The 13,382-nt window shown below is 44.4% G+C and overlaps 1 protein-coding gene across 3 annotated transcripts in view; it reads left to right on the top strand.

The window, feature by feature from the left end:
* The window catches only part of mpped2a (metallophosphoesterase domain containing 2a), a 56,176-nt gene extending 43,541 nt beyond the window's left edge, over positions 1-12,635 (top strand). For all 3 annotated transcript variants that reach the window (XM_076077938.1, XM_076077936.1, XM_076077939.1), the window contains 3 exons: positions 8,774-8,889; positions 10,280-10,393; positions 10,742-12,635. In XM_076077938.1, the coding sequence (XP_075934053.1) occupies positions 8,774-8,889; positions 10,280-10,393; positions 10,742-10,860 (349 nt within the window). In that variant the 3' untranslated portion in view covers positions 10,861-12,635. The remainder of the gene's footprint in view (positions 1-8,773; positions 8,890-10,279; positions 10,394-10,741) is intronic.
* Positions 12,636-13,382: the final 747 nt, after the last annotated feature.

Consider the following 13,382-nt stretch of genomic DNA (forward strand, 5'->3'; position numbering starts at 1 on the left):
CCGGCAATAACTGGTTGGCCTGTCATGTCGGGACAAGGCGCGGTGTGCTGCCGGGCTTTTGACAGGAATCTGCGGTAACCTGCTGCCCTCTCTCTTAATCCTCAGGAGGAGAGTTATTCCACACTGACAAATACCAATATAATCAAAGCAGCGCTGTCATTTAACAGCCTGCAGCGGGCTTTGTTAATGAAGTTAGTTTCCTAATCACCTGACTGTGACAAGAAAAAGCCAACTAGTGTGAAGACTGTGAGGAGAAACAAACCAGGGCACCTTTTATGTGATCAAATATTTATATAATAAGACTATTCTAGAAACTAATGGAACGCAATTGAGTGCTGAGTGCTGGCTCACGCCATTGTCGGGGCATGAAATGTCTTTCCAACTTTTAATCTTTAACAGCATAAAAACGTCTAAAGTGAATGCATTTTATTGAGAATGAAATCTTAACTTAGCAACCAGCCCTGTGTTCACAGTTCACATGTTGTTTGGAGCACAAAGTTTGTTAGATGTTGTTTCTTGGAGGATGATCGTAGTAATGGGCTCGTTATTGACCAATATTTGTTCACTACTTTTTACATTGCATTGTTGGATACATGGAGTCTACTATACTGTATGTGGTGTGATAATTGTTTCTACAAAATGCTGCTATGCTTGGCCTTCTCTCCTCTTGACTGTGCATTCGTGATTTCTTCCCTCTTTCTAAGTGTGCTCAGATCGATCGTTATACGTTCTAAATAGTGTGATTGGTGATCTCTATAAAGGGAGATTGGAAAAGCTGATCAGACGACGCATCCATTCTGAGGTGAAACCTTTTCAATAGTCTTTAAGCTTTCTCGCCAGCTCTTTAATTTTGCTCCGGCGTGCTATCTGAAATCACACACTGGGGCCGCATTATAGCGCCATTATTTGGTTCGGTGTGAAAAGGCAAAAGCCGGCTTGAAGGATCTTTTGTACAGCGGTGTTGCAGAGAGTGTCTGTGTGAAAGGGGCTAATGAAGCTTCCAACTACTCGGTAGGCTACAGCCCTCCGGAAACCAAAGCAGGCGAGCATGAGATGGAGCCCGAAGTCACGGAGACTCAACCGAAAAGAATGATGTCATTCTTTTTGCAGCTTGCCTGTCAATTTCTTTCAAGCTCACTAAACGGATAACATTTGACCGGAATTTCTCCCATTTGTCAGGGACATTGAAATCTTTCTGGAATCGTGGATGACACACACACACACACACACACACACACACAGGAGAGGAGCAGAATTGGTTATTGACAGGTGCGGAGAAATGGCTTCAAATAGCTCCCATGATCGGTTATCGGCCCCAAAAATCCTGATGTGAGCATCCTTCACACTGGCAGCACAAAGTTGATTGAAAATTCAACCTTTCAGTCGTAGTCCTTCATCACCAGACGTCCAACTCTCAAATAGGAAACAAAAACATCTTTATACCAGAACCACAGGCTGCAACAACCACAAACACCTGAGAAAAGAGTAAAGTGTAGAGGGAGGTAATGTAAACTGGATGCAATCTGACTGAACTGTTGGGGATGGAGATGAATTGTGGGTAATGTAGGCACTGGGTGTTGACGAGGAAGAAGTGTGGAATGAGAAAACACTATATTTCTGGATTTGGATCTTTTTTTTTTTTAACTGTCCGACAATGTAATCGCAGTGCGCTGCTAAATCGTTAAATCTTTTTAAATGAAGGCTAACGAGACAAAGGCAACAATGTACTGCTGAGTATTGTGAGAAATAGTGGACCATGTGTTGAATAGTTTTTGGACACAGTCTGTCTTTTTATTAAAGAAACAAAGATTTAAAGTCTGAATGCAGCAGCTTCTAATGTCACCTCTCCAGGCTAATTCATGTCAAAGATTCTCAATAAGTCCTTTTTTTTTGTTTGTCCTTCCTGTCTGAAGCGCAGCAGACCTTCAGTCTGTATCGGCACAATAACTCGCAGAGGCCAGAACACACAATAGTCCTTTTTTATGATGTTCTTTCATCTCTTCTCTGCTCTCCGTTTTGTATGTCATAAATGAAAGTTTGAAATGTTCAAACTGCTTTTTCTTCGCTTTTAAAAAAAAAATTTCAATTAACTTGCAGACCTGGAGCTTTAAGTCTTTGTGCTGAGGAAGAAAAGCAGTGCGAGCGTGCAGCTTTGTGAAACAACCTGAAAGACACACCTGTGTAACAGAGTGTGTTCATTTTGGTTTCAGCCCTGGAATCCTTGGAAGCAGAGCTGGGAAATGAAACCATGCCTGTCAGTTATTGTCACTGAGGAAAGCTCGCTCATTTCCCAGAGATATTATCCTCCCACCTGCCTCCCTTCACTCCCCCACCCCTGCCCCCTCTCACATTGTTCCCCGGGATCAAGTTCACGGAGGTCGGGGCTAGAGGAGGGTAATGGGACCCTTGTCCCTACGTCTCGGGGCAGGTTGACTGGGTCTCGGCCCCCTGCCCCCATACAGGCTCTGTGAATAGGTCCCCTCTCGCTCTTAGTCTGGTCTCCAGTTTCCTCAGGCCTGCCTGGCCTCCCGACGATCCATATCCATATTTCAAAGTGTTTGGATTCCATGTTGGCATGTAGACACATCCGTGTTCCCATAACACCTCACTGCTCCGCCCGAACCCCCACCTGCCACATCCACAGGCAGCTTTGCACCCGCATGTCTTGAATGTCTGTGTGAAGCAGTGGTATTATTTGTTGCGGTTGCACTGGAGTTCATTTCAAAGCAGCTTCTGACTAATCAGAAAATCTGATATAAAGAAAAACCTGCCACAGCTTCAGGTGCTGAGAGCTCTTCTCCACCACCTGTGGTTCTTTCTGACTGTGGCTTTTCAATTTTGTTTTGCATATTTTGTATAATTATTTTGGTAAATCAATAGTTTTCTTCCCTCAGTGCCACAGTGAACTCCCTCACTCTGCTGCAGACACTAATATGATAAACATATTGTGTTTTAAATTGTTATTACACTTCGTCAATATTGAGTGGCGTCACCGCATGGCAGGACTCGGGGCAGATGCCTGCACACTAACAGTTCCAGACAGGCAGTTTCAGTTACTGTAGCCGTAGATGACTTTGATGTCTGTGCTAATCCGCTGTGTCTCCCGCTTCAGAGAGAGAGAGAGTTGAAGGGATAAGGAAGGTTGTTAAAAAGGAAGTCTGTTAGATGTAATGATGGCAGGGGGATACACTCTGAACATCCCTGCTCTCATTTGATTGCCTGCTACAATGTTGGGCACTTGCCCCTTTCCTCTTCCCTATATCTGCATATCTGCATATATATATATATATATATATTAATTATACTCTTCTTCCCTTTCTTCCACTCCCGTCTCTCTCCGTCTTCACTCAGACCTGCCATGTAGTGGACCGCTGGAAGCTGCCGGGTCGCTGAGAGCAGCTGTGTTTGCTGCGAAGCGTCTGCTGGCTGATGCAGCGTTTGTTTTACATTAGCGGCCTGCAGGTCAAACTGCAGCTGGCTGCATCTCAGCGTGGAGACCAACCCTGGGGAGAGAGTGTGTGTGTCTGTGTGTGAGAGAGAGTGTGAGTGAACCAACCCGTCCCCATGGTTGTAGCCTTTCCTAAGCGGGCTAAGTCTGGTGGCTAACCCTCAGCGCCTCTGCGTTTGGCAGCATGACTGCAGCAAGATTAATCCATTCCACACTCCATCAGTCACTAGGCACAGGTTATTAGTGCTGGGGCAGAGCGGAGCACACAAACACACACACTCATACATACACGGCCCCTTCACCCTTGCGACTTCGCCTTCTACCTCGTCCCCAAAGTTTGCAAAGGTGGCCTTGGCGTTGAGAGGCCATTTGTCAAAACCCAGCCAGAGTCTCCACTTGGCTCCTTTTAATAAGGCTACCTGGGCCCTGGGATTACACACACACACACACACACAGGGCGTACTTTCTGCTTTGCACATACTCATACAGCTCTGAGTGTCAGGTGGTGCGTCCCGCGGGGCTTATAAAAGTCCCATTAACATGGCCCTCCTCATTGGTTCTGACAGGTTGATCAATTAGACCCCTCCCCCCGCTGACCCTGGGGCTGCTCTGACTCAGAGGTCAGACACGATGGATCGCTAGACCTACACACACACACACACACACACACACACACTCTCTCTCTCTCAACTCTCCCTCTCTCTCCTGTTATCTCTGGGCGGGTCACCGTGCAGCTTGTTCGTCCAGCGTCGGGGCCGATCCCATAGTGCAGCTGTTCTCCAGGATTTGGGTGGAGGGTCACACTTTACCTGAGACATGTTTCGATCTAATCTCTGCTCTTAACACGACCAAGAACACGTACACAGTGCTCGCCCTGCAGAGACACGTCTGTCTGTGTTTATTGTGCTATTCTCCTGCAGACCATAGAAACGTGGTGTAGTAGTTTACATTTTTGGAAAGTTTAGAAGAAGCTGCAGGATTTCCTTGAAATTTACTGTTTATTAACTTCCTAGAGGATGAATCCTCATATTTTAGTTTTTTACACAGGAAATGGTTAGCCTTGATGGGCAGATTATCAGGAAGTTTACTGACCACATTATTCTCCTCATAGTCTGAATTTATATCCTCTAGCGCCATCGCAGTACGAACTGGCAAGACTTTAAGACTGTTGATCTTGACCTTAGTGATCATTAAGTAACTTAATGTTCAATATATTGTTGAGTCTTTAACATGCAGCCTATAGCGGGTGCAGTCAGACATTTGGGGACCTTTTGAAAGACATAAGACTTTAAAGCTTGTAACGATGTTTGACGGGGAAATCTTTCAGTTTTTGGCCCAAGGAATGAACACAGTCCTTTACAGGTGAAGTTCCACAGACGGACAGTATCTGCCTCATCTCTCCAGCTGTTTGTTGGAGCCTCTGCTCGGCTGGGCTTCAGGTGTACGTTGAATGAGACGCAACCAGAGGTGGCTGAGCGTCTGCACCGTGTTTGGTAAACAGTCTGCTCTGCACAGGGTAAATGAAGGTACCGGTGTGTGTTCAGGTGCACAAACAGAGGAAGAGAGCGGTTGACCTGAGCTTGCTGAGCAGAAAGAGAGGAATAAAAAGCATTTGTAGAGTCAGTCGGTGAATAAACAGCAGGTCAGAAGGAGAGTAAAGGACAGGATTGAGAATCTGTAGCCCAAACAAAATGGTCACTACTGTGTTTGATTTATCACAAAGTATCAAGCAGCTCTGGTTACATTGGTTGCAAGTATGATCAATATGTTAAGATTCAACAGTAAGTCAGTAAACAAGATTATTCTATGGTTTCATTGATTCAACTGTTTGGTCTATAAAATGACAGTCTCCAGGGTCTTCAGTTTATAATTATTTAAAACTGACAAAAAGTATAAAATCGTCTCACTGGAGAAGCTGGAACGAAGGAAAACATTTTTCTGATCAACTATTGTAGCAAAAGTTTCCGTTGTACTGTTCTTAACAATTCATTTGGAAACAAACATAATTTGGTAAAGCAATAACATGTTTATGATCATATCAGTACAATTACAATACACAGGACAATAAAATATATTCATTTATTGCGCTGCCCCTTTAAGGAGGGTTCAAGATGATTTCAGGGTCTGTGACACAAAACCGTCAGAGAAACCGCAGATTCAGTCAGCTGTAAGAAAATTGTTAAAATGATCCAGTAAGTGAGGGAGGAGTCGGATTAAAAGGCGTAATGAGGTGTGTGTGTGTGTGTGTGTGTGTGTGTGTGTGTGTGTGTGTGTGTGTGTGTGTGTGTGTGTGTGTGTGTGTGTGTGTGTGTGTGTGTGTGTGTGTGTGTGTGTGTGTGTGTGTGTGTGTGTGTGTGTGTGTGTGTGTGTGTGTGTGAGAGAGAGAGATATTAGGGGGTATCATAGCCTCGTGTCTAGGGACCCAGAGAGGGTATTTCGGGGGAGCAGAGGGTTAAGAGCGGTGTCACGCCCAGAGAGACGGTGCGGCGCCGTGCTAATGATGTCCAGCGGCCTAATTGAATATCGACGTTCTGCACACGAGGACTAAATGGCTTCTGTCTGCTTCACCTCGGGGGGGCGGCCCGGGCTGCAGATTTTTTTTAACCTGTTACCACAGTTTAATTCCTTCTCTCTTTTTTTTTGAGGGGGTGGGTCGTTAAATGTCCCCGTTACGATGGTTACCAGCTTTTTGTCCTTTTGATGCAGTGTTTGGTCTAGTTTTCAGGATTTTGAGTAATTATAGTTTCTCACAGTCGGTGTTCGTTAAGGTTTGATGATGTTTTAAACACCTCATCATCCAATGTTGACGCACAATCGTACCACAAACACACGACCGCGTTGTCTTCCCTCGTTGTTTACTCCTCCTCTTGATCTTTATTTCCTCTCTGATCGTCGCCTCCTTCATCCTTTTTATTCTCCGTTTCTCTTACTTCTGTTTCCTTGAGCGTGTTTTACTTCCCACTGTGCCCGCCTCAAGACGCTTTTCCTTTTGTTGCCACAGCGACGCTCTCCAGATGGCGAGTGTCAAGGCGAGACTGGGCTCCGAATGTAGTCTGAACACACACGCTGGTCTACAGATACACACACTCTGAGAACAGACTGAGACACTGGCAGCGTACATTCTGTTCAACACTCACATCCTACTCAGATGCTGGTGGACGTGCACTCTGCCCACACACACACACACACACACACACACACACACACACAGCAGTACAGTATAATAAAACCTGTGTCACAGCCACATAGGAAACAATCTCTCCTTTATGTGACCGGGATGTCATTAATCTTGGCGGAGGTTAACAAATGCACTTGCATGGAAGGTATATTTCATAGGCAGACAGCCGACAATGGGGCCATTGTGGCGTCGAGCTGCAGCGCCGCTCTCTGCATTCAGTCAGGACCTTTTTGGTTGGCTGCGGATCCACGGCTCATGTCGGGGGTTATGTTTCATCTCCCAGATGAATGTGTTTATGCGGGAGAAAACATGTGAAACACGGTCGCGAAATCAACGCTCCAGCTATTTATTTGTTTTTGCTGCCTGAAACCACGATTTATTTTTCTGAGTCGGGGGGGGGGAATAAATGCATTTGGCCATTTTTCAAAGTTTTGTCTTGTTGCTATTAGTCAAAACTAGAGCCAGACAAATCCCCTGTCCGTGCTTTCTGTGTGCAGCCGACCGACCAGGCCAACTCGGCTCTGATTCACCGCTCTCTAGGTTTCTCCACTCCGCCGCCGCCGCTGCAGCAGCGCTATTTCCATCCATGAAGTGGCGAGTCTTCCCAGTAATCCATTAGACTTCCATTAGCTCCGATTTGTGTGATTAGTTCTAATTAATCAGTTGAGTCTGTGGCCTTCACTCCCCCGTGCGCTCCTCACATTTCATTTTTAACCTCATTTCTCAGCTCTCCACCGAGCGAGAGAACGAGGCAACGACTGAGCGAGCAAATCAAAGAGCGGGCTTCGGATTCTGCCGCCGCCTCCTTTTTTTGACAGAGCGCACAAACACTCGATACTGCTCGAGCACCAGACCCCAACCAGACTGCATTATAGTGCTCATTTCTCTCGCCGTGCTGAATTAATGAGATTTTTGGGGGGGGGGTCTTACTTAGAGAACAGATACTTTAGGAGCTTGGTTGTGTTTTAAAACATCTCTGGTTAGCCCCACTCGGCCCTCCTGTATTGATTAGCACCGGAGCGTCCATCCCTCACTGTAACAAAGCCTATTGATGTTTGTGGAGCCCTGATTTCCCCTCGGTCAAATACCGTACGCAGCCCCATCGCTAAGTGACTGGAGGCTGCTCCGAACTCAAAGGAACCTGGGAACAAGCGAGCACAAATCATCTTTTCATCAGCGGCTCTTCTGCTGCTCTGTGCTGCAAGAACTCACATTTTAAAGTTAAAAGATTTCTTTTGGAGCCTCGTTGCAGTAGGTCAGCTTATATACTGAGGCATTATGTGGTGATAATCTGTCTTCCTTTCCTCTGTTGTCAGCCTTCTTCTGCCATTACAACTATTGTGATAAATGAAGGCTCAATTTATCAACCGGGCCCTCTACTCCATTTCTTTTTCTCCCCTCGGTTTCCCCGCCCCCGCTCCCATATCCAACGTCTCTGCACGGTTCGCTTTATTTCTTCATCCGTCCCCGTCCCCCTTCATCCATCCATCCATCCATCCACCCCTCTTTCCCAGTCAGTCAGATCGAGGCTTTCTTTGTGTCTGCCGGGGAAGCCTGAGATGCTGCCTGTCACCCTGAAGCTGCAGACTCCCATCCAGGCTGCCGGAGGTGGCCCGGCTGCTGTCAATCAATCCGCAGCCTGTGTAGCAGAGGGGATGGGGGTCGACAACATGATGTGGCTCCCTGCTGCTTAGAAATTCACTTATTTATTTATTTTCTAGAAGGTCTGCGCAGTCAGTCTAATAGTTTTTGGCTTCTAAAATGAATTAAACTTGGTTGTGACTCTTTGAATTTAAAGCCCCAACTCTGGTGCGTCAAACGAAGCGTCTGACCAATCACAGGTGTTTGCTTCACGTTTAACGCTCTCGTTCATCTTCACCACATGCTGTGGGCAACCTGCAAGTGTACAGCGATAAACTGCAAATGCTTGTCCTTTTTTACATGCATCCTGTTGTGTCATAATCCGTTTTGATTAAGAGTTTTGTGCATTTGAATTCAGTTTTGCTCAATTTCTAAAAAGAAAAGCTGCATAAATTCAGCAATATATATTTTGCTTCCAGATATCAATTTAGCTTTAATGCCGTAATCACGGTAGAGTTGGTCTCCGGAGCGATGTTAATGTGATCTCTCTCCCTCCGTCTCTGCAGGACTCCGTGGTTTAACGGCTGGGGGTTCAACCTGCCTCGGGGTCAGTCTCTGCTGGATAAATGGAACCTCGTCCCTGAAGGCATCGACATCCTGATGACCCACGGACCTCCGCTCGGTGAGTCCAATTAACCAATCACAGCCCCCTCATCATCACCATATCTAATGAGGTTGTTCCTCATTATGCGAAATCCGTATGGAGTCACTGGAGGCGTCGCAGCGGGCGGTGTGTGTGTGTGTGTAGATGTGTGCGTTTTCATATAAATCCACCAGTATCCGGAGGGAACACCTCGAACACGGTCTGATTCAATATTTGTGTTTGACTATATGAAAAAGAAAATACATATTGTTTGGTTTTCACTCCAGACTGATTCAGTTTTCCTCCTAGTTGTTTGTTTTTTTTTTTTTGTTTTTTTTTTGCGCTCTCCATCTGGCTTTATTGAGTGATTTCCTTCCCTCTCGCCTACAGAGAGTTGCTGAGCCGCTGTGGCCAGTTGATTGCATGGAAACTCGATTTTGCACCAGTGTGACAGACGCTGCAAACGATTGGAGAGAGAGACCATGGGAGAGGAGAGGAGAGCTTTGGGGGCGGGGGGGCCGGTTGAAGATGTAGGGTGGCTCTCCAAAACTGAATATCAGGGTTGTACGACTGTGGAAGACATTTTCATCCGCCAGAATTTAAATTTGCAATCTCTTTCTGTGACAAGGGCAGTAAATGAACATGTGAGGTCTTCACTTATTTACAGAGCTGAGTATCAGGAGGTGGTTCTGACCTAGAAAAGGGTTCCAATATGTAACAACTACAGATGTTTGGATCCATTCTTTCCTTAGATACTGATTTTGATACCTGAACTTGTGTATCGGAGCGGGAATACTGATCCTTGACCAGTGCGTTGACAACAAAAATGTATAATTATTGTTTCTTAACGGCTGTATACTCGAATATGGATTTTCTGCTTAAGAGGCTACAGACGTTCAAGTTGTGAGCAGCCAGATAGAAGAGAGAATATCCGTTTCTTAACTGTAAATATTTAACAAAAAGAATGACATGCTACTTCAGCATTTCGGACAAATGACGGCATGTGGCAGCCTGAATATGCTAAATAAATAAAAGAGATGATTTTTGCTCTCAATAAAATGGTTCTAACTCAAATGACAGGAATCACAACCAGGATCTTACAACAAAAACTTTCAATAAGTAAAAATGTAATCGGAATTGCGAGAGTTAAAGGAAAGCTGACAAAGGTTACCGTCTGTGTGCTTGTAAAAATGTATCTCGGACACCTTCTCGCAGTTACTGAACTTAATTGTGCCGACAGGACTTATTGGAGCTCAAATGTTCACCGTTTGTCTTCATTGATGCTCAGTGCGGTTTCTCTGCTGCCTGTTCTGTACATCCATTGCAGATGGCGTAATGAAGGAACTTGAGGAAATGTATAAACCACAACCAAGACTCTCTGGGGAGCCGGGCATTGTAAAACCACTAATGTGTCTGTGTGTGTGTGTAGGTTTCAGAGACTGGGTTCCTAAGGAGCTGCAGCGGGTCGGCTGTGTGGAGCTGCTCAACACGGTCCAGAAGAGGGTCCGACCCAAACTTCACGCCTTCGGAGGAATACACGAAGGTACTGAGAATAAATGAAATTAACTTTTCCCACTAGTTCAGTGATTAGTGCGGTCAGACATGGTGGACACGGTGTTGTCTGACTTTGTTCAGATTGACTGTATTTTGGGAAATATATTTTTTCTAGTCTAAAAGAAAAGAAAGGTGATACCTGAACATGAAAACACTTAAAAGGTCAACAGTACAAAGATAAAGAAAGAGGTCTTTTGAGCGCACAAATTAGAGATTCGGGGGAACAATTTATCAAAAACTTTGTTTCTGGCTGTAACGTTTTTGAGGTGATTGAATGTGACCTGTTTGTGTGTGTGTGTGTGTGTGTGTGTGTTCCCCCCCCCCCCCCCCCCCTCAGGCTACGGGATCATGACTGACGGCTACACGTCGTTCATCAACGCGTCGACCTGCACCGTCAGCTTCCAGCCCACCAACCCCCCCATCGTGTTCGACCTGCCCAACCCTACCAGCTCCTGAGACCAGAAGACGGCGAGGGGGGGGGGTGGAACCATAAACTACATTTTTTTCTATAAATATGTCAAGTAAAAAAAAAAAAAAAAATTTAAAAAAAGTTCTACGTGTTTCTTTGCAAACTTTTGATCTTCTCCAAGCTGTGGTTGAGATTGGGAAGATTTGGAGGCGTGGGGCGGGGGGGTTCGTCAGGGAGGGTTAAAGGAGAATACCGGTGTTTTTTCTAGTTGTGTTAACAATGATGTGTTCCCGCTCAGATTTTAGTTTTTCTACACAGAGTCTGAAAAACAACTTCCATAAAGAAACTTTCTCCCAATTTCATCAGGCACTTAAACATTTTCACATCAAGTCAACTCAATGTAACGCTCCGCTTCCTGTGGAACAGCCACGGGAAGAAATGGAAACCAGGAAGTAATCCCTCCAAAATAAGTTGCCTTAGTGCAGAACCGAAGAAAGCGAGAGCGGCGATATGATTATGATTTTGTTTTTGTTTTTGAATCGTGACGTCATGAAGTTATTTTCAACATAAGCTGATTTTCTTGACGTCACAAATCAATATTTTTGTTCGGTTACAGGAAAACACTTAATATTTTTTGCATTCCTGACATAATCTGTTAATGTCATGATCACAAGAAAACATGAGGAATATTAACACTCGTCCTGTCCGACCTTCCGTACCTCAGTACGTCTCATTTGCTAAAGAAACAAGTGTTGAAGTCCACACACGTATGCAATGCAAAATGAATTTGGGGGGATTGCGAAGTCGTGAGTGACACCGGTATTCTCCTTTTCTGGGGGATTTTGTGGTTAAACAATCTTGCTCTTGATAAATATTGGTCAGATCTGTAAGATAAATGATGCTTTGTGAATTTGTACAATTTCTTTATGTTTGGTTTGCATTGGCCGGACAATGGATGCCATTGTTTTATGGTGTATCATCTGATATTTTGTGTTTAGGTCTTTTTATTTGTTTTTCTCGTCAGTTCCTCTTTTCTTATTGGCTGACAGGGACGCTGCCTTAAACTAGCTTTAATGTTCTCAGCTAGAGCCCCGCTCTCTGCGAGCTCAGAGAGAAGTCCTTATTTATTACCCCGCAAAACAACACCTGACTAACGCAGGGACGGAAAGCTATCAAATTACAGCCCGAAAAATTAACTTTGTAACATCCCGCTATGGATTTCTGATCTAATTTGGAAAATGTATGTATAAAAAATATATATATATTATATATTCATGTTGTAAAACATCTGTACTAAAAGTTGTGTTTGACGGAAAAAAAATAATCTGGTGCATTTTTCTTTCTGTATGCGCCTGTATAATTGACCTGTTTCTTTAATGCTCCCTTCAGGCGCTCTTCATTCGTTTCTTTAATGTTTTTTGTATCGACTCTCCCAGTCGGGTAGACATTCATTTCGGATGAGAGAGGAAAATTTGTCAGAGTCACAATCCAATAGGTGCTGGTTGTAGCCAACAACACGCCTGCCTAAACCTGGTAAAGTTGTCCTTAAAAGTGTAACTCTGATAGTATTTGTGTTTTATTGCTTTCTTTTTCTAATTTTGCACTGTGTGTAAATGCAATCTTGCTAGCACAAAAAAAAAAAAAAATGTTGCCAATAGTTGTCTCAACTTTGCCGCTGTAAATGCTCTTTCCGTGCTCTGTTCCTCTCTCGCTCTTTCTCTGATTGTATCCCTCTTCATGGAAATGTTAGTTCTCTCTTTCAGTTCATTGTGATATATTTAGCTGCCTTTATATGCAAATAAAATTGCAAGATTTTTACTTATCATGCTCAGTCTGTCGGTTTTTAATCTCTTAACAATCTCCGACAATCAAGTTCACACTAACTCTGTTTTGATCACGGAAAACGGAGCGTTTTGAAAAGTGTACATTGCATGAACGGGGCCCCCAAAACACAACATTATTCGAAAAAACGAAACTGTTTTCTGCAAAGCTACTTGGAACAAGAAAGGTGAGCAGTTTGCCGGGACAAAGTCATTGCTTTCCAAGACTTTGCTGTGAAGTCCAGAGTCGAGTCCAATTCCAGCATGAGTCTTGATGTGTCCTCCACAGAGTCTGACCCTGTTTGCGTCGCCGCTTATTGGTGTTTGGGCTCAGGTCAAAAGGCCAAAGTCCAAGCGATGTCACGATTCATCAAAGTCAATATCAAGTTACAAGTATTTTAAGAGTCATCACATCCATTTGAGTGGGAAATGCTGTTGCTGTACGATTGTGATGTGAACAGACGTATTGTAAACCTGGCTGATGTATGCATTTAGATATAATGGAAAGGAAGCCAACTGAACAGCCAAACGTGCATTACAGGTTCCCTATGTTATCTGCAAACTAATAGTACAATACTAAATTATTACTTTGACTTCCAGTAACCATGCTGCTCCTTTGACATTCGCAATGTTTTGTATATTATGTAAATATTGATGATAATGGTCATAAGCTTGGACGAAGCAGTGGACGCAGCTGCACGCGGGCTTGGCCTATTTATGAGAGCCACATGTCTAAAGTAAATAGATGT

This window comes from Anarhichas minor, unplaced genomic scaffold, assembly GCF_050575085.1.
Source record: "Anarhichas minor isolate MPS153535 unplaced genomic scaffold, ASM5057508v1 ptg000062l, whole genome shotgun sequence".
NCBI classification, from domain to species: domain Eukaryota; kingdom Metazoa; phylum Chordata; class Actinopteri; order Perciformes; family Anarhichadidae; genus Anarhichas; species Anarhichas minor.